This window comes from Nycticebus coucang, chromosome 8 (assembly GCF_027406575.1).
Source record: "Nycticebus coucang isolate mNycCou1 chromosome 8, mNycCou1.pri, whole genome shotgun sequence".
NCBI lineage: Eukaryota > Metazoa > Chordata > Mammalia > Primates > Lorisidae > Nycticebus > Nycticebus coucang.
In genome coordinates this window covers 97,075,670-97,097,135 of record NC_069787.1, presented here as the reverse complement: position 1 = coordinate 97,097,135, position 21,466 = coordinate 97,075,670, and the positions used below count along the sequence as shown (strand labels likewise).

The 21,466-nt window shown below is 41.4% G+C and overlaps 1 protein-coding gene and 1 pseudogene across 1 annotated transcript; one reads left to right on the top strand and one right to left on the bottom strand.

Annotated features, from left to right (window-relative positions):
- The first annotated feature begins 13,962 nt into the window (after positions 1-13,962).
- On the top strand, positions 13,963-16,093 carry LOC128591404 (putative ATP-dependent RNA helicase DDX11-like protein 8; annotated as a pseudogene).
- Positions 16,094-19,782: 3,689 nt separating this feature from the next.
- LOC128591976 (non-histone chromosomal protein HMG-17) lies at positions 19,783-20,968 on the bottom strand. Its single transcript, XM_053599799.1, has one exon. It carries the CDS (start codon positions 20,862-20,864, stop codon positions 20,592-20,594), a length of 273 nt encoding a protein of 90 aa, XP_053455774.1. The 5' UTR covers positions 20,865-20,968; the 3' UTR covers positions 19,783-20,591.
- Positions 20,969-21,466: the final 498 nt, after the last annotated feature.

Genomic DNA, 21,466 nt, shown 5'->3' with positions numbered 1-21,466 from the left:
TGGTTTGAGACTTTACACTTGCAGCATATGTCATGCAAAGTCATTCCCCTACAACTTCATTCCCTGACTTTCATATATCCAACTAATAAGAATCCTCAAGAGCGTAGGCCACACCATTAGATACCCTAATTTTTTATATAGATTGAAGCTTGACAAATCAATTTTGTCTTAGCAATACTAGATGAAAGTTACCATAACTTTGGCTCCTAATAGGGTGACCAGGCCCACTTAGGGTACTAACTGCAGCCAAGATTCCCATCTGAAGCCAAGACAGCTAAATATGTCATTGATCCAGATGCAGTTAAGAGGTATGGACATCAGCACATCCCACCTCAACTGCCAGCAGGAAGTCCTAGGCAATGCCATTGTCCACTATTCACTATAAACTTTAGAATAATTAGCAGTCTGTGGAAAACTTGCAAAAGAGTCTAACAATAACAGAATGAGGCTACAGAGAATCGTATCAGTGCCCCCAAAAGATAATCTTGTTTTGTCATCTTAAGTTGAGGCTGTTTCTTTCTGGATGTGTTGTTGGATTAAAATTCTCCAGTAACAGTGGTGGTCAGCTTGGGTTAAGTTGGCCAGATGCCCTGCAGACAAGAGCTAAGAGAAATTCATGATCCTTCCCTCTACCTCAAATTATCCAAGGTCTAAAGTGGTCTCTCTTTAGTCCAGCAAGAATCTTATCCAGCACATTCTCCTTTATGTACCTAGAACTATCTAGGTAGTATCCTAGAAAATCTCTTACCTCCTGACATGACAGAACCACCTTATGAGTTGTTACCTCATCTTCACGATCAGATTCTTTCCAAGGAAATGGTCTCTGAGATGGCAACCTGGGAGGCACCTGCAGGAAAGGTCCAGGTATGCTTTTGCCCTTGACTCACAAGGTTCTTCCTCATTGCTGGAAAATTCTTGTTTCTGGAAAATCCCAGAACAGTATATAAAAACCACCCTTGAAACTGAGAGGGAGTTGAGAGGCCAAAGAATGACTTAAACAAGTCCAGCTTAATGAGTTAGATAAGTTTATTAGGGGTTACTCATAAGAGCACCTGCTCCCGGGTGGCACAGGAATTTCTTCCACAGGAGCTTTCTTGCATGCAAAATCCTGCTTCTGCCTTAAATCTTTTTCCAACAAATAATGAAGTTTTTACATCATATCTTTGTTCACAGTGAGACAAATCACACAGGCACAGTACCATCATCATATGCACACCCCATGTTATGTTAATGATACTACGTTTTACCACTAGGTGAGGATTTTAGTATTACAACTAGCTAAAGGGCACACAATAAGACAACCAAACAGCTCTGAAGTTTGAGCTGGTTTGAGCTGATCGTTTTAAGGCAAGGAAGTGCTGAGGCAATCAAGAAAGTACTGGGCACTTTTCCTGAGCCTAGCGATACCTGCCTCATCTACCCTGTTTCCCCGAAAATAAGACCTACTTATAGGAAAGATAAGACGTCCCCTGAAAATAAGACCTAGCGCATCTTTGGGAGCACACCTTAAAATAAGACACTGTCTTATTTTGGGGGAAACAGGGTACATTGTGACAATTTTGCTGAGCACTGCAGGTTAGCACAAGAGTTTCTGTAATGTGGTGGACAACCTGCATTTCCCCTCAATTCTCAACCATTTTTTTCAAGGAATTTCACATCTGTACGCCACATCTTTCTGACTCCAATCTCTATTCCTCTCCCCCTCCTTCTGCTTCTGTTATATCAGCCTCCTCAGTGTTCTTCAAAGATGTAGGGCACATTCCTGCTTCAGGGCCTTGACTGTGCCAGATGGCTGCTTGACATCTCCCCTCCCTCCTTTACTTCAACCAGATGAATTTGAGACTTGCTTTTCATCCCACCATGCTGTATCTTCCTTCACGACTTGATTTTTCTCTTTACAAATATTGCCATCTCCATAAGTATAGGAATCTTGCCTGCTTTTTTCACCACTGGACCCTCGCCCCTACAACAGGGTCTTCCACATAGTAGGTATTCAATAAATAAGTATTAAGTGAATAAATTTGGTCTAGGACAGGTGAATAAATCCTACCTCCAACCTTAGCACAGGATACTGAGCCTCAGGTCATAGACTGGTCATGGATCCCAAGGCGATGGATGATAAGTTAAGAACTTTTGTTCAAAGATTTTTTTTACGAATACAAAGAGTATTGAACCCCTATTATTATTATTTTTTTTTTTTTTTTGTGGTTTTTGGCCAGGGTTGGGTTTGAACCCACCACCTCTGGCATATGGGACCAGCGCCCTACTCCTTGAGCCACAGGCGCCGCCCTAAACTTTTTTTTTTAAGCTTTTGAACCCCTATTATGTGCCAGGTACTGTTACAGGTATTTGTTAAAGCAAAAAATAAGACAGGCAAAGTCCCAATCATATGGAGGTTGCATTTGGGTGAGACAGACCAACATATGTATTTTCAGTGAACTTGGAAAGGGCCATTTTACAGTGCTGTGCACTGAGAAAGGGGTTTATGGATCATACTCTCTAGTTATAACAATAACCCCCTTACCAACATGGGCAAGTGCATTGAAAAGATTCCTACCCAAAACCCTAGACTAAAATGTTACTAACTAGCAATCAGCACCCAGACATTGATATTTTTCTTTCCCCTAGAGGGAGCTCCTCATCCACCAAATTAAGAAGCCATGGCAATGCTTCTAAAAAAAAAAAACAGATTTTTTTGGTATGGATGTGGAGGGATGGGAACAGTTCTACACTGCTGGTGGGAATGCAAGCTAATATGACCTTTTGGGAAAGAAGGTTTCCCAAAAAGAAGAAGGTTGAAGAACAAGAAGGAAAGAAGGTTGGAGAATAATCAAGGAACTAAAAGTAGACCTACCATTCAATCCTGTAATTCCTCTACTAGGTATATAACCAGATGGTCAAAAATGCGGGCCACCTAAGCAACAATGACAACTGCAACGAGAAAATAGCTAGGTTTTGTGGTGAGCACCTATAGTTCCAGCTACTTGGGAGGCTGAGGCAAAAGAACCACTCAAGCCTAAGAGCTAGAGGTTGCTGTAAGCTGTGATGCCATGGCACTCTACCCAGGGCAACATAGTAAGACTCTGTCTCAAAAAAAAAAAGTTTACCTAGATGGAGCTGAAACATTTTCTTCTTAGTAAAGTATCTCAAGAATGGGGAAAAAAGTATCCAATGTACTCAATACTATTATGAAATCAATATATAATCACCTACATATTCATACAAATGGTAAAACATAACTATAGTCCAGAAAGTAGAAGAGGAGAGAGAGGGGAGGGGAGGGGGGAGGCAGGAGTAGGGAGGGTCTTGGGGGGACCTCACCTAATGTACATGATGCAAAGGTACATTTCAAAACTATTAAGAAAAGAGTAAAATTGTGATGGATTCACAATGTAAGCATTTCAATGTAAGCATTTCACGTTGTATATGTAATCAGTACACTGAACCCCATAAATGTATCGATGTACACAGTTATGATTTAATTTTTAAAAAATCCAAGTGAAAAACTTGGATATAAACTGTCTAAATTCTAAAAGTGGTACTGCTATTTTGAGTTATGATTTAATTAAAAAAAAAACCCAAGTGAAGACTTTGGATATAAACTGCCTACATTCTAAATGTGATCCTGCTATTTCCTAGTTTAATGATATCGATCAAGTTTCTTCATGCCTCTGTGCCTCAGTTTTCTCATCTGTAAAATGGGGGTAATGATAGCACTTATCTGATATACTAGTAAATGTTGAGAGAGTATTAAATGAGTTGATATACAGAAAGCTGAAGAATAATGCTTCACACATAATAAATACCATTTAAGTGCTGGTTATTCTGATTTTTATTATAACTTACACATTTTAAAATAGACATTTTATTATGCAAATATAGGCATCTTTGTGATTCAGGTGGTGAATACTATTCCTAAAGACTTGCTCAAATTGTTTGCTTTTTTAGAGATAAGCACATCAATGTGTTTCCAAAGATTCTTCACCAAGATAAAATAAGCCTATAGAAATCATGATTAAAAATATGTATTTGTCAAGTTATAATGTGTTTTCTTACCTTCATAATTTCTAAAATGATATACTTATTTTAATTTCTTAGAAATTTTTGTTTAATTTTAATTATGTTTTATGTAATATTTCTAAGGCCTATCATATTCAATGTTTTAAAAGGTTAACTTCATTTAAAATTTCTTTTTTTTTTTCCTTTTTTTCTTTTCTTTGTATTGTTGGGGATTCATTGAGGGTACAATAAGCCAGGTCACACTGATTGCATTTGTTAGGTAAAGTCCCTCTTGCAATCATGTCTTGCCCCCAGAAGGTGTGGCACACACCAAGGTCCCACCCACCTCCCTCCTTCCCTCTCTCTGCTTTTCCTCCCTCCCCCATGACCTTAATTGTCATTAATTGTCCTCATTCAAAATTGAGTACATAGGATTCATGCTTCTCCATTCTTGTGATGCTTTACTAAGAATAATGTCTTCCACTTCCATCCAGGTTAATACGAAGGATGTAAAGTCTCCATTTTTTTTTTCTGCCATTATTTTATTCTTTTGTTTACTGGAACACAGTGCTCAGTTCCTCTGTAGCATTCTCATGCATCTCATTTTAATTTTTTTTTTTTTTATTGTTGGGGATTCATTGAGGGTACAATAAGCCAGTTACACTGATTACAATTGCTAGGTAAAGTCCCTCTTGCAATCTTGTCTTGCCCCCATAAAGTGTGACACACACTAAGGCCCCACCCCCCTCCCTCCATCCCTATTTCTTCTTCCCCCCCCATAACCTTAATTGTCATTAATTGTCCTCATATCAAGATTGAGTACATAGGATTCATGCTTCTCCATTCTTGTGATGCTTTACTAAGAATAATGTCTTCCACTTCCATCCAGGTTAATACGAAGGATGTAAAGTCTCCATTTTTTTTAATGGCTGAATACTATTCCGTGGTATACATATACCACAGCTTGTTAATCCATTCCTGGGTTGGTGGGCATTTGGGCTGTTTCCACATTTTGGCAATTGTAAATTGAGCTGCAATAAACGGTCTATTACAAGTGTCCTTATGATAAAAGGATTTTTTTCCTTCTGGGTAGATGCCCAGTAATGGGATTGCAGGATCAAATGGGAGGTCTAGCTTGAGTGCTTTGAGGTTTCTCCATACTTCCTTCCAGAAAGGTTGTACTAGTTTGCAGTCCCACCAGCAGTGTAAAAGTGTTCCCTTCTCTCCACATCCACGCCAGCATCTGCAGTTTTGAGATTTTGTGATGTGGGCCATTCTCACTGAGGTTAGATGGTATCTCAGGGTGGTTTTGATTTGCATTTCTCTAATAGATAGGGATGATGAACATTTTTTCATATGTTTGTTAGCCATCGTCTGTCTTCTTTAGAGAAGGTTCTATTCGTGTCTCTTGCCCATTGATATATGGGACTATTGGCTTTTTCATGTGGATTAATTTGAGTTCTCTATAGATCCTAGTTATCAAGCTTTTGTCTGATTGAAAATATGCAAATATCCTTTCCCATTGTGTAGGTTGTCTCTTTGCTTTGGTTGTTGTCTCCTTGGCTGTACAGAAGCTTTTCAGTTTCATGAAGTCCCATTTGTTTATTTTTGTTGTTGCAATTGCCATGGCAGTCTTCTTCATGAAGTCTTTCCCTAGGCCAATATCTTCCAGTGTTTTTCCTATGCTTTCTTGGAGGATTTTTATTGTTTCATGCCTTAAATTTAAGTCCTTTATCCATCTTGAATCAATTTTTGTGAGTGCGGAAAGGTGTGGGTCCAGTTTCAGTCTTTTACATGTGGATATCCAGTTCTCCCAACACCATTTATTGAATAGGGAGTCTTTCCCCCAAGGTATTTTCTTGTTTGGTTTATCAAAGATTAGGTGGTTGTAAGATGTTAGTTTCATTTCTTGGTTTTTCTATTCGATTCCAAGTGTCTATGTCTCTATTTTTGTGCCAGTACCATGCTGTCTTGATCACTATGGCTTTGTAGTACAGACTAAAATCTGGTATGCTGATGCCCCCAGCTTTATTTTTATTACTAAGAACTGCCTTAGCTATATGGGTTTTTTTCTGGTTCCATATAAAATGCAGAATCATTTTTTCCAAATCTTGAAAGTACGATCTTGGTATTTTGATAGGTATGGCATTGAATAGGTAGATTGCTTTGGGAAGTATAGACATTTTAACAATGTTGATTCTGCCCATCCATGAGCATGGTGTATTCTTCCATTTGTTAAAATCCTCTGCTATTTCCTTTCTGAGGATTCCATAATTTTCTTTATAGAGGTCCTTCACCTCCTTCGTTAGGTATATTCCTAGGTATTTCATTTTCTTTGAAACTATGGTGAAGGGAGTTGTGCCCTTAATTAGGTTCTCATCTTCACTGTTATTGGTGTATACAAAGGCTACTGACTTGTGGACATTGATTTTATATCCTGAAACATTACTGTATGTTTTGATGACTTCTAGGAGTCTTGTGGTTGAGTCTTTGGGATTCTTTAAGTATAAGATCATGTCATCAGCAAAGAGGGAGAGTTCGACCTCCTCTGCTCCCATTTGGATTCCCTTTATTTCCTTGTCTTGCCTAATTGTATTGGCTAGAACTTCCAGCACTATGTTGAAAAGTAAAGGTAACAGAGGACAAGCTTGTCTGGTTCCAATTCTAAGAGGAAAAGCTCTCAGTTTTACTCCATTTAGTAAAATATTAGCTGTGGGTTTGTCATAGATAGCTTCAATCAGTTTTAGAAATGTGCCACCTATGCCTATACTCTTCAGTGTTCTAATTAGAAAAGGATGCTGAATTTTATCAAATGCTTTTTCTGCATCTATTGAGAGGATCATGTGATCTTTATTTTTGCCTCTGTTAATATGGTGGATAACGTTTATGGACTTGCGTATGTTAAACCAGCCTTGCATCCCTGGGATGAAACCTACTTGATCATGATGTATGACTTTTTTGATGGTAAGCTGTAATCTATTGGCTAGGATTTTGTTGAGAATTTTTGCATCCATATTCATGAGTGAGATTGGTCTGAAATTCTCCTTTTTGGTTGGGTCATTTCCTGGTTTTGGTATCAGGGTGATGTTTGCTTCATCATTTAAAATTTCTTTTTCTTTTAAATATGAACCTTTCATCTGACTTACATTTTTTCATGTAACCATTAGTTGGTCATTTGTTACATAAGAGTTGTATTTGTTTATTGTAGACTATTTGGAAAATAAAGAAAAGCTCAAAGAATTAAAAAAAAAGAAAGAAAGAAAAAAGGATTTTTCCATTCCTGAATAATGGTCTCCAGTTCTATCCAAGTTACTGCAAAGACATTATTTTATTCCTTTTTATGGCTGAGTAGTACTCCATAGTATATATATATACACTATACTTTTAAAATCTACTCATTAGTTGATGGACACTGAAGTTGATTCCTTAGTTTTGCTGTTGTGAATTGTACCACAATAATCAATTATAAAATGACTTATTTTACTTTGGGTAGATACCCAGCAGTGGGATTGCTGGATCTACTTTTAGTTCTTTGAGGAACTAAAAAGTTCCATAGTGGCTGTAGCTGTACAAGCTTACATTCCCACCAACAGTGTATAAGCATTCCCTTCTCACCAAAACCACGCCAGCATTTATTATTTTTTGACTTTAGGGGGTAAGGTGGTATATTTTGTGATTTCAATTTGCATTTCCCTGATAATTAGTGATGTTGAGCATTTTTTATGTTTTTGGCCATTTGTCTATTTTTGAGAAGAGTCTAGTCCTGTCTTTTACCCACATTTTGATGGGGTCATTTGCTTTTTTCCAACTGGTTTGAGTTCTTTGTAGATTCTGGATATTAGCCCTTTTTCAGATGTATAGTTTGTAAATATTTTCTCCCATTCTGTAGGTTATCTATTTACTCTGCTGATTATTTCCTTTGCAGTGCAAAACTTTAGTTTACTAAATTCCATTTATTTATTTTTGTTGTTGCTATATTTACTTTTAGGGTCTTACCTGTAAATTTTTTGCATAGGCCAATGTCCAGAAGAATCTACATTTCCTTCCAGAATTTTCATGGTTTCAGGTCTAAGTCTTTAATAAGTTCTGAGTTAATTTTTGTGTATGGTGAGAAATAGAGATCCAATTTCATTCTTCTGCAAGTGGTTATCTTAAGCAAAATATCTCAGGAATGAAAAACAGACACCACATGTTCTTGTAAGTAGAAGCTAAACTAAAGATATGTATGGTTATAAAGAGCAATAATGGATTTTATGGAAACTAAGAAGGGGAAAGGATAAAAATATACCTATCAAGTACAAGATACACTGTTCTATTGATGGCTACCCTGACTTTATTTAGCTCGATACGATTTATCGATGTAGCAAAAAACACTTGTACTATTAATTTTTTAAATAAACAAAACCTAAAATGGGAAAAAAGAAAACAGACATTTTAAAATGTTTCCTTCTTTATCTGGTTGTGTTGCTCCAAGAGGAATGTGGTTCACTCAAAAAAACTCTCATAGACAAACACTTGATACTTTGGAAATATAATTTCCTCACCTACTTACCACTTACTTACCTTCCAAAAATAAAAAGTGGCATTGGTTCTGGATCCATTTGTCAAAAATATTACAATACAATACCTTCTGAGTGGTTAGTAAGAACAGCTGATCATCATTAGGGAATATGGCATTTCCAACAGAGAGCGGCTGCCTTCAATTAGAAGGCAGGGCCAACAATGCCAAAGATCTTTGTGAGAGTCTTTTCTGGTTTCAACAGCCATTCAAATCAATATCAAGGGGTACTGAGTTTAAACTTCAAACTATCACTGTAGGACAAAGGGTTAAACAAAGAACCCTCCCCACCCCACCCCACCCCCAAAGACATGAAAAGAAAAACCAGCCACTTAGTCAAAGACTACAAACAGTTCTTAGAAAACTAAACAGCTGGATGTGGAGGGAGAAGATTCTGAATCTAGCAAGGATGCTAGACTCACCCTTAAAAAAATTAAACAGCTTGGTAATATGTCCTTTGTGTTGGCAAGGGTGGAGGGAAATAGGCAGTATTATGTATTGTTGGTCAGAACGTAAACTGGCAAAATTTCCTTGGATAGCAATTAGACAATGTCCATTCAAACAAAATGCACAGACCCTTTGATGGAGCAATTCTACTGTAAAATTTTTTCTAACAAAAATATTCCTAAAAGTTTACACCTACTGGGTGGCACCTGTGGCTCAGTGAGTGGGGCACTGGCCTCCTATACGGTGGTGGGTTCAAGCCCAGCCCCAGCCAAACTGCAACAAAAAGATAGCCAGGCGTTGTGGTGGGCACCTGTAGTCCCAGCTGCTCGGGAGGCTGAGGCAAGAGAATTGCCTAAGCTCCAGAGCTGGACGTTGCTGTGGGTGTGACTCTGAGGCACTCTACCACAGCACTCTACCGAGGGCGGGCGACAAAGTGAGACTCTGTCTCTTGAAAAAAAAAAAAAAAAAAAAGGAGTTTGCACCTACTTGACACTCAAATAAGATTAGGAAGATTCTTACTTTAGAATGCCAGCAAACAATTAGCCAATCTGATTTGCAGACGCGGGTTATGAATATTAACAAACTGCATCCGATGGTGATTTAAAACAACACTTAAATGAGTAGGACGTATCCCATAAATGTAAATACATTGGGAATTGGCTTTAACTAGAAATAACAAACACTGATTTATATATATTTCAGCAGAATATAAATGTACTGAAACAATATTTAGAAGCTCACCAAATTGTCAGGAAGCCCAGGGACAAAGCTCAGAAAACAGACAAAGCAAAGAGGAACAACTCACCCAGAATCACAGGAAATGTCATGTCTTAGAACCAGTGTGCTAAGAACTCCACCACCAGCACAGAGAACCTAGTAGCTTCATTCTCTGGATTCCAAGCTGCAGACTGAAAAATCCCTCTGGGGTGCATTTGATTGCATCAGGTCACATGTCTGTCCCAGAAGCCAGGAGAGTTGAGAAAGTAAGACATTGGTATTTTGGGCTCTGTAATTAGAGGCAGGCTGTGTCCCACCAAGAAAGGTAAGGTGGGGAATCCCCAAACATGTGGAAGGGGCTCAGGTGTGTTAGGGTCTCAGAAAACAATACCCCAATGTGTCATGCTTTGGTATCCTGAGCAGTTTGAATGAAAGGAAACTGGAAGGACTTACAAGCTACCTCAGAATCAAGATGTCTCTGACCTTCCCTTATTTCTTCCTTGCCAAATACAGGGAAGGCTTTCTCTGAAATTCCCCCACCTCACTGAGAGTTCTTCCCAAAGAAACACGACTGCTTTCAATTCTTGCACCCAAATGGGAAAATTAATCACTGGAGAAGAAACTAAAGATTCAGTCTGAATAGTTTTCATCTATTCTGAGGGCTACCACTTGAGAAACTCTACCCTCATAATAAGACAACCTTTGTTTGCACTTGCTGTTCTGTCCCTCAATTTCCTGTAACTTCTTGCCACCTCCCCTAGAGCGCAGAGGAACTTTGTTTTAGGCTACTGTCTGTTCTTCAAGCCCATTCATCTCCCTCAAAAATTATTTACTCTTCCTCTAAAATTGCCTATATCCCCTACTTCTTTCTCTTTTATGAAGAGGGTATTTAAGCTTCAACCATCTGGCCCTTCTTTGAGTTTCATACTTTGTATGACTCCCATGTGCTTGCATACTAATAAATTTGTGCATCTTTTCTCCTGTTAATCTATATATTCTTAGTTTATTTCAGCAGAGTCAATTATCGAAACTTCAGAGGGAAAGTTTAACCTTCCCTACAGGTGTCAGGTGCCAGGACCTGAAAGGAAGAGACTGGGGCACATAATCTAATTTAAAGAGTTCATTTGAGCCAAAGTGAGGAAGCTGTTTGGAAATCTCAAACCAAGTAACCATAGATATGAGCTATGTTCAGCTTTTGTTACAGGCAGGTTTTTAAAGGCAAAGGGGAAGAACAAGATGTAAGCTAATACAAAATTGTCAGGAATTTTCACTGGTTTCCAGAAACAACATTGATTGGCTATACACTGTTATACTCGCCAGGGTCCTCAAACTGTGGCCTGCAGGCCACATGAGGTGGTGTGATTGTATTTGTTCCCGTTTTGTTTTTTTACTTCAAAATAAGGTATGTGCAGTGTGCATAAGAATTTGTTCATAGTTTGTTTTTTTTTTAAACTATAGTCTGGCCCTCCAATGGTCTGAGGGACAGTGAACTGGCCCCATGTTTAAAATGTTTGAGGATGCCTGAACTATAGCATGTGGGTTATAGTGTCTAGAGTAGCGTTATTAGGCCTCTTGGCAGCATTTTCAAGAGATGAACATGATTCCCAAAGTGGAGACATGATTGCTGACTCATTTTAATATTTGTCTGGGCCTGGTAAGTTAAAATGACTCACATTCCTCAGAGAAAAGTGCTTTTCTTTCTTCACAGGTAGCTTGACGTATAGCCATGGTCCACCACTGTAAGGAGGTCTCTGCTGTTATAAAATGAAAAGCATTTAGTAGAAGTCTTGATTTAAAAAAAAACTATTAACACATTGAAATAGGTAGATACTTAATTTGTTAAGGCTAGATAAAATAAAACTCCTGCAAACATCCTTATTGGTGGGAAAACATAAGAAGAATTTCCATTAAAGTCAGAGGGAGCAGCAGTGCCCAGTGCCCAATGCCTTCTAACATTGTACTTGAGTTTTTGTGCAAAAGTAAAGAAAGAAACAGTCTGGGTGTGGCTCACACCTATAATCCTAGCACTCTGGGAGGCCCAGCAGGAGGATCCCTTGAGCTCAGGAGACCAGCCTGAGCAAGAGAGAGACCCTGTCTCTACTAAAAATAGGAAAAAAAAAAAAATTAGCCAGGCATGTGGCAAGAGCCTGCAGTCTCAGCTGCTAGGGAGGCTGAGGCAAGAGAATAGCCTGAACTCAGGAATTCAAGGTTGCTGTGAGCTAGGCTTATGCCATAGCATTCTAGAGTGAGACTCCATCTAAAATAAACAATAACCTCCCACCCCACCCCCCCAAAAAAAAACTAAAGCAAAAGGAAAGAAACAAACATATACAAACATTGGGAAATGGGGAGTAAAAAAACTACAAGGTTGTCAGTGTTTATAACTGATGTGGTCATCTACTTTAAAAATCCCAAAGAATCAATTAACAAACTATTAAAACAATGAAAGACAAGGAGAATGTGATCATTATTGTAAGAGATTTCAATATCAGTAGCCAAAAAGTAAGCACATAGGGGAATTGAGTAACAGTAATCATCAAACAAAATTCCGCAGACACAGAACTTAACATCTTCCAAACGATCTTTTCATATGTCTGCAGAATATCAATAAAGATTTGGCATGTACTTGGCCACAGAAAAAGCTTAAAAACAACAACAAAACATAGAAGTTTTATAAGTATTTACAGTGATTATATCAATTTTAAAACTAATAAAAGTCATATGAATTAGTGCAACCAATATGGAGCACATTATGGAGGCTCCTCAGAAAACTAAAACTAGAACTACCATGTGATCCAGCAATCCCACTGCTAGGTACATATCCAAAAGAAGGAAATCCAGTATTTCAAAAAGATGTCTGCACTCCCATGCTTATTATGACACTGTTCACAATAGCCAAGATTTAGAATCAACCTACCAGTAAGTGTCCATCACCAGATGAATGGATAAAGAAATAAATTGTGGTACATACATACATGTACAATGGAATATTTGTATATAGCCACAAAAAAGAATCAAATCCTGCCTTTTGTAGCAACATGGATAGAACTTGAGAACATTATGTTAAGTGAAATAAGCCAAGCATAGAAAGACAAATTCACAAGTTCTCACTCCTATGTGGGAACTAAATATTAAAAACAATTGCTCTCATGGAGACAGAGAGCAAAATGATGGTTACTAGATGGGAAAGATAGTGAGAAGGGGACAAAATGAGGATGGCTAATAGATGCAAAAATATAATTAGAATGGACAATATTTGATAGCATAAAAAACTAATCAACATTAAGTTAGGGTATATTTTAAAATAACTAAAATAATAGAATTGGAATATTCTTAACACAAAGAAATGATAAATCCTGGAGTGATGGACACCCTAATTAACTCTGATCTGATTAATTCACATTGTATGCCTGATCAAAAATCACTTAAAAAAATAGAAAAATGCCATATTCTCTCCTAAGGGCTGAAGTTGACTGAGCACGGCTATGGTTTTAGAGAATTAGAATTTGGCAGCACTGGCTCTGGTTCCTGGCCCGCCTTGCTTCAGTTAAGCAAGCAGTCCTGCTGGTGAAGCAGTCTTCATACTAGGATAAAGTGAAGAAGCTTTGGCACGTGAATGCTGCCATGCAGAGGCATGAGAGAAGATTTCTGCAAAACTAATTACAGGCAGAGCTTTGACCCCAGGGCTGGATGTCTTCAAGAGGCTGTATGTCTCTGAGCCTTTTGTAGGACTATTAGAAAGGACCATGGCTGATACAATTCAGAAGATTCATGACATCCATTTCCCCATTCCCTTCACACCCTAGCCCATCTAGAATGACTCCATGGCGCAGCTGTACCAGGTTTTAGAGTTGGCAATATTGGGATATTTGGAGTCCAGCTGGCACTAGAAAGTATTTAAGTCTTATTTGTGGGGTTCTCTCCTGGCTCGTGACTTTGAACAGAAGCAGCACCAAAAAGAGACACATCTCCTGGAGACTAAAAATGGCCCCTCACAGGATGAGAAAGACCCACCCCCATTTCTCTCATCTTTCTGTGGAGAGGCCTCAGACACTCCAAGGCCTGCTGGAGAACCAGACTGGGTTACTCAGTCTGTGCAGACAAAAGAAGAAAGGGGCCTGGAGGACTGACTGAAGGAGGAGCAGATCCGGAGGAGGAAGTGAGAAGAGTGCCTGCAGCAGATCCATCACGACTTGCAGATCAAGTGCACAGCCAAGTGCCTGAGACAGGAGGAAGAGGACATGGAGAGTCTCCTCCATCTCAGCAGGGAGAAGCTGGCAGCAGGAACGGGGGCTGAGCAGCTGGAGCAGCTGGAGTCTGGGGAGGAAAGCTGGTTCTTGCCAAATATGAGAGCAATGAGGAGAAAAGAACAGCTCAAGATGAGGATGAGGATGACCTGGAGGAAGAACACATGACTAAAATTTATTACTGCAGTCAGACACACTCCCAGTCAGCACAGTTTGCACGAAGTACAGAAGAGCCCCTTTGGCAAAGACATTCAGCTTGTCTTCCTCAGCTCTTGGCAGAACTTTTGTGTAAACGAAGATATGAAGAGCCTGGGCTCTGTACAGCTCATTAACAACCACTGCAGGGACATTCAGAAAAGCAAACATGAGAAGAGGAGTGAAGCTGGAAAGGAGAAGCGGGCTGCCTGCCCTTCTACAACTACAACTATGAGATCCTGGCAGAGGTGAAGGACATTGAGCAGCTGACGGCCCTTGGGAAGGAGGCCCAGGCCTATTCCTATTACAGGAGACAGTTTGCCATTCCTGCAGCCCTGCTGGTGGTGCTGCCCTACCAGATGCTACTATACACAGCTACCTGGCAGGCAGTGGGCATCCAGCTGCAGGGCCAGGTGGTGATCATCCATGGGGCACACAACCTGATAGACGCCATCTCAGCCAACCTCAGCACCAAGGTCGGCAGTCCCCAGCTCTGCCAGGCCCATTCCCAGTTGCTCCAGTATATGGAACTATATGGAACTGTCTGAAGGTAAAGAACCTGATGTACATTAAACAGATCTTGTATGTGCTGGAAAAGTTTGTATCCATGCTGGAAGGGAACATTAATCAAAACCTCAGCCTCCTGCAGACAGGAACAGAGTTGAAGACCATCATCGACTTTCCATTTCAGTGCTAGATTGAAAACATCAACCTGTTTAAGGTGCAGCGGTACTGGGAGAACATGGTCAGAAAGCTCTTCAGCTTCACAGAAGGATATGGAGTGGTCCTCTCCTCCCAAGAGCAGCCCAGACTGGCTGGAATTCAGGAATCCCTGCAACCCAGGGTGACTAAGGTCCCTACAGCCCCTGTGGATAAGGGCCAGGCCAGGGCCCCTGCTTCCCCACTAATGCACATCAAAGGCTTCCTCACAGCCCTCACCACAGCCAAGCAGGACAGCAGGGTTATCCTGAGCCACCAAGGCAGCCTTGCTCAGAGAAGCCTCAAATTCTTCATGATGAATCCAGCCATTCACTTTGCTCAAGTAGTGGAGGAATACTGGGCTATGGTCATTGCCAGGGGCACCCTGTAGCCAATGTCTGATTTCTGGGACCATTTGCTGGTCGGTGCTAGGGTGGAAGCTGAGCAAGTTATGGAGTTTTCCTCTGATCATGTGATCCCTCCAGACAACCTCCTGCCCATCATCATCTGCAGCAGCATCTCCAACCAGCCACTGGAATTCATGTACCAGCTCAGGGAGCTGCTGCATATGATCAAGTCTTTCTTCCCATTCAGTAAGGCATGTTGTATGTAAGCTGTGCAATGTGGATCCAGGAGGAATGGTCTGTTTCTTCCCTTCCTATGAATACCGGCATCAAGTCCATACAACTGGGAAAAGAGTAGCCCACTGTGCCACCTGACCGCCAAGAAGATTTTCCAGGAACCCAAGAGTGCAAAGCAAGTGGAGCAGTGCTGACAGTTTTCCAAGTGCATTGAGTGCTGTGGCCAGGCAAGAGGCTGGGTGGCAGGCACCCTGCTCCTCTCTCAATAGTTGGAAGAAAGATAAGTGAAGGGATCGATTTGTCTGCTAGCTTAGGCTGGTGTGTGGTGATGGTGGCCATGCCCTACCCCAAGGTTAGCTCTCCAGAGCTACAAGAGAAGATGGCTTACTTGGATCAGACACCTACCAGAAGACCAGAGAAACTTTAGTGGAGAACCTGTACATGAAAACTGTCAACGAGTCCATAGTCAGGGCCATCAGGCACCAGTGGGATTTTGCCAGCAGAGTGCTCCTAGAACAGAGCTATGCTTTGCTCCAATCCTGGCCAAAATGCCAGCCTGGATCTGAGACCACATGCAGGTAAAAGCCTCCTTTGGCCCTGCCATTGCTGTTTTGTGGAAGTTTCATAGGGAGAACTCTGCCTCTTCCTGATGCACAGTCACACCATGCCAGCGCCAGGCCCTTCCTTCACCCTGCCCACTGGAGATGGTATTTGCCTTGGGCCTGGCCTGCAGGGACCCTTCCCTGGAAAGGGAAGCCCAAGGGGAGAGTGCTGCATGCAAGATGCTGCCAGGGTCCAAGCACAGGTAGAAGAGACCATAGTAGACATCTGTGTTAATCCTGAAGAAACAGGGGGTTCCAGACATCCTTGGGCTCATGCCAGGGCAGCCCCCCTCCCTGGAATCGAGCCTTTCTTCCCATTCAGTATGGCCAGGAGGCCACTCTTGCAGTATCTCCCCACTGCTGCCTTCTTAGGCCCATCTGCCTCTGCCCTTCTTGCTTAAATGAGCTGTTTGAGACCTTTCACCCGCTCTTAGAAATTTAAAATGTTCCCCATTTCTAGTCCCTGGTGGCCCTAGGGATCCTCCTACCCAGGAGATTCTGAGTGTCCTCAGCCAACTTACTCCTCCCTGGATGTCGTCTTCCTGGCCTGATTCCACTTCCTTCTCCAAGTCCAAAGCACCACCCTCCCTCCCTCTCAACCACTTGAGTAAACTCCAAAACACCTTCTACCCTGGCATCAGCAATTAGGCAAAGGATTAGCCTCTCTTTGTGACTATTTAGAGATCCCATGTCTGTTGCTGAGACTTTGTTTTGTGGAAAAATATCCTTTCCTCCTGGCTGTATGTCTCTTATGTCTGACCCCAGAGGAATGGGCCTTGGTGCCCTGGGACATTCTGCCCCATCACCTAGAGCACAGTGGAACAGGAGGATACTTGCTAGCTGAAGAGACATATGTGCCCTGCATGGCTCCTATTCTTAATTAACAGTGCACTGTTGGTTTCTAAAAAAAATAAATAAATAGGAAGAAGAAGAAGAAAAAGAAGAAAAAAAAGAAAAACAAAAACAAAACTACTAAAAGTCTTACCTTATTGGAAATTAATAAAAACTTTTTTAAAAAAATACTAAGACATTTACTCATTTGCAAAGCTGAAATGAAGTGTTCAATATTTTTCTTTTTTCTTTAAGTCATTATGGGTTCCCCTGAAAGAACCAATCCTATTCAATCCAGGTCCCCACAGGTGAGGCAGAGGGCCCACACCTCAACCTCTTCAAGAGGCAACCACCCGGCCCTCTTCTATAATTCTTTTAAAAACAAAAGGACATGAGCACTCTCTAAGCTTCCAAAGCAAGATGGATTTATTGGATGGATAAGATTATATAACAGACTAGAAACAAACTAAAATTATACAAAAGATTAAAAAGCACATATAAGATCAGTGAGAGGGAAAAGTTACAATTACAATCAGCACATGAGCCTGTGGAATGCATCCGCAGGCAGGGTTCCAACTCTGTGACATTTGTCCACAAAGTTATAAACAACCACATGAACTTGAGAAATGCATTAGCAGGCAGGATTCTGCTATGAGGTGCATTCAAAAGCCAGTAAAGAAAAGTTATATACAACTATAATACATTCACCAAATCAGAGGAACACCTCCATCTGGGCTCACAAGCTGGGAAGTCCTAAGAACAGCCAACCAGAGTCTGAATTGGAACTGGTCCCAGGCAATGCGTCCACTCCATGGTTGAGACTTCAAGCTAAGATTCAACATAGGGACTGGAAAAGGGGGAAAGCTAAGAAAGTCGCTGTTCTGGGGGCTCCCCCTTTTATTGCTCAAAAGAATAAGGTGGTTGCATACAACTCAAATGTGAGCGAAAAGCCTGAGAATGTTTATCATCCCTTCCGGCAGAATGGCCAAGTCCCCCTGAAGGGAGTAAACAACCTCTAGACACTGAGATTTTCAAAGACACTTAGATAAGAGACCTTGGCTTTCATCCCAAAACAGCGTGAGATGCCAAGGTCAGCAAGTGAGCAAAGATGGAGTCACTCATGCTAAGTTTAGTCAACTTTCCTTATTTTCCTCACACCTTCCGTAGAGATACAGCAGTGACTTGAAACTTGTCCCATCTCTTAAAGACAATCACCCATAGACCTCCTTACTATACATTGAGATGCCCATAATCATGCACAGTTCTTGGCGCTGATTGGTAACTGTCCTATCAGGAAACCCCTCAAAACACAGAAAGGGAAAAGCCTTTAAATGCCAGGGGCTATCAGATAAAGTAGTAGAAGGCACCCAGCTCCCCCAGATGTTACAATTGAGATAATCTTCCTAAAATATTTTTCAGTGGTTGTTGCTGCTCTTCCTCACCCCTTCACAGGGGTGGATGGGAACACCCTGGAGCTAGAACAAACCCATGATGGGAATCTGTAAGTTTGTCACTGATTACAAATGTCAGTACTCCCCAGTGCCAGCTGAGACAGAGGACGAGGCTTTTGCCTGGTCATTCAGGACCCACTTCAGGAAGGAGTTGTGAAACACACTACCTCCCCTTTAACTCTCCCGTGTGAAGGGTATTAAAGCCCTCTACTAGTAAGTGGCACTTAAGATTTGATTGCCATAATTTAAATGCATAGGTTCCCCCCACTAAAGCCCCAATTCCTAACACAGTTCAACTGATAAAGGTTATAATGTGCCCAGAGAATTCTTCAGCTATAGTCAATTTGGCCAGAGTGTTTTATGCACTCCTGATTGCCATGAAATCCCAGCCACAGTTGGCCTTTGCCTTTGAAGGACCCAATATACACTTCCTCTGTTGCCCATGGATCATCCTAAATAATGTGCCTTGCTCAAAACATGTGCTGCCAAGACCTATATACCCTTCAAGTGTCTCCTTGGACAACATGACATTATATTGATGATATCCTTTTATGGGACTATTGGACAAGATGGTGAGGTGAACCAGAGTGAAAACTCATTTATAAATAAATGTCATTGCTCCTCATAAAATACAGGGGCTGGCCACAGCTATAAAATTGTGTGGTAGCAGCTGGTCTTCAAAGGGCAGGGAGGTTCTCTACGGGGTTAAGCACCAACTCTTAACAGTCTCCCACAGGGAAACTCAGCTACAGGCTATAGAGATGGCACACAGAGCCATCCATCAGGCCCTGCTTTTAGCTCACCCTGGCTCCTCCTTCTGAGTGGAGGCATTGGCCATTTTGAATAATGTGTCCTGGAGTCTCTGGACCAAACATGGGCCTTCCTGATTGCCCATGGGTTTTTAAACCTAGTGGCTGCCCTCTGCAGCTAGTCTCTTCTAAAGCAATGTTTTCACCAAGTGTGCTGTGAGAGGATCTTAGGCGTGATGCAAAAATTTAAAGATCATTAATAAAACTGTTTTCCAAAGAAGTTCAAAACACAGTGTTTATTCACTTTTTTTTTTTTTTTGTAGAGACAGAGTCTCACTTTATGGCCCTCGGTAGAGTGCCGTGGCCTCACACAGCTCACAGCAACCTCCAACTCCTGGGCTTACACGATTCTCTTGCCTCAGCCTCCCGAGTAGCTGGGACTACAGGCGCCTGCCACAACGCCCGGCTATTTTTTGGTTGCAGTTTGGCCGGGGCTGGGTTTGAACCTGCCACCCTCGGTATATGGGGCCGGTGCCTTACCGACTGAGCCACAGGCGCCGCCCCAATTATTATTTCCTAAGTTTAGTTGATAGCTTTTTTTTGGCTGGGGCTGGGTTTGAACCTGCCACCTCTGGCATATGGGGCCAGCGCTCTACTCCGTTGAGCCACAGGTGCTGCCCAATCACTTTTTTTTTTTTTTCCAAGCCAAACTGTATCCAGCTTTATTAAAGATACTTTTCATAAACAATCATGGTATTTCAGGCAGGACATGGGCAGTCGATCGTTAACAGTATACAACAACTTTCAAACTCCCTTCTTCAATGTTCTACCAAAAATCAGAAAGCCACTATAAAACCCAATGAAGTCTTCATTTGATGCTCTGAACAGGGAAGTTTAGAGTGAGGGTTGACATTTCACATTTAGCATGTTGTTTAACAACTTTTCACAAGCCGACCCTAACTTTCAGGAAATGAAATGAAAATGGTAGAATTTATCTGAAGATCCAACAATCTACAAATGGAACCGCTGCTCTTTTGAGGGATGCATCTCAGTGGTATTATTGAAAAAGTCCAGATTCCTTGATATACTGGTAACCAATTATTGGGAGTCAGGTCCCAAGAGGTGACTGGGTTTAAGGGAGTTAAGACTATGCTGAAGACTGAGGGAGAATAGGACATAAAAACAAATTAGTTTTTCCATACCACAAGGCATTTGTGCCAAGGTAGCTGTGTGTCAACATCAGGGAATCCCTCCTCTTGGGAGCCAAGAGGAAGTCTCTCAAAACTAGAGGGAAAAACATTTTCCCTCATATCAATCTAGCTTTGGAGACATTCTATTAGTGACATATGCCCCTTTCCCAAAAAACAATGAAGTGTTCTGTGTGCTAACAACATAGATTAAAAAAAAAAAAAAAAAAGTAAAACAAAATTCTGCATTTTTATAAAACTTGATAAAAAATAGTATTTCAAACTGTACAGTCACCAGAAGTACACAGTTATCAAAAATGCACACACTTCACTTGGCATCTCCAGCACCTTCAGCTTTCTGTGCCTGGTCTGTTTTGGCATCTCCGTTTTCTGCAGGGTTATTCCCCTCCTTGCCAGCGTCAGCTTTTCCCTTTTTCCCTTTGGGTACCTTCTCTCCCTTCTTTGCAGGGGCCTTTTTAGGCTTGGGCTCTGGCTTTGGAGGAGCAGGTTTAGCAGACAACCTTGCGGATCTTCTCTGTGGTTCGTCCTTTGCCTTGGCTTTATCTCCTTTAGCATCCCCTTCAGCCTTTCTCTTGGGCATGGTGGCAACGGCGGCGGGACGTAGGCGCTGTACGCAGGGATGCAGCGACGCGCGAGCTTTGGTCGGTCCGGGGGTCGTTCTCGCCTCCTCTTCTTCACACTGCTCCTTTTTTTGTTTTTTTTATCAACATAGTTTAAGTAGGCCACAGAAGTTTAACTTTAGGTTCAAGTGTGCTGTGAGATAAAGGTTGAAAAATACTGCTCTAAAGGGCTGGGTGCGGTGGCTCATGCCTGTATTCCTAGCACTCTGGGAGGCCGAGCAGATGAATTGCTTGAGCTCAAGAGTTCAAGACTGGCCTGAGCCAGAGCCACAGTAAGACCCCATCTCTAAAAATAGCCAGGCATTGTGCTGGATGCCTGTAGTCCCAGCTACTTGGGACGCTGAGGCAAGAGGATCGCTTGAGCCCAAGAGTTTGAGGTTGCTGGGAGCTATAACTCCATGAAGCTCTACCAGGACAACAGAGTGAAACTCTGTCTCACAAAACAACAACAACAACAACAAAACAAACCCCCACAGCTCTAGAGCGCCAGCTTTTAGCTACATATTAGGCATGCTCACAGACACAGTACTTAATGGTCAAAGGCACCCAGATTCCCATAACG

Bases quoted from the DNA above. Each gene is read 5' to 3' on its own strand.
- LOC128591976 (XM_053599799.1), bottom strand. From the start codon at position 20,864: ATGCCCAAGAGAAAGGCTGAAGGGGATGCTAAAGGAGATAAAGCCAAG.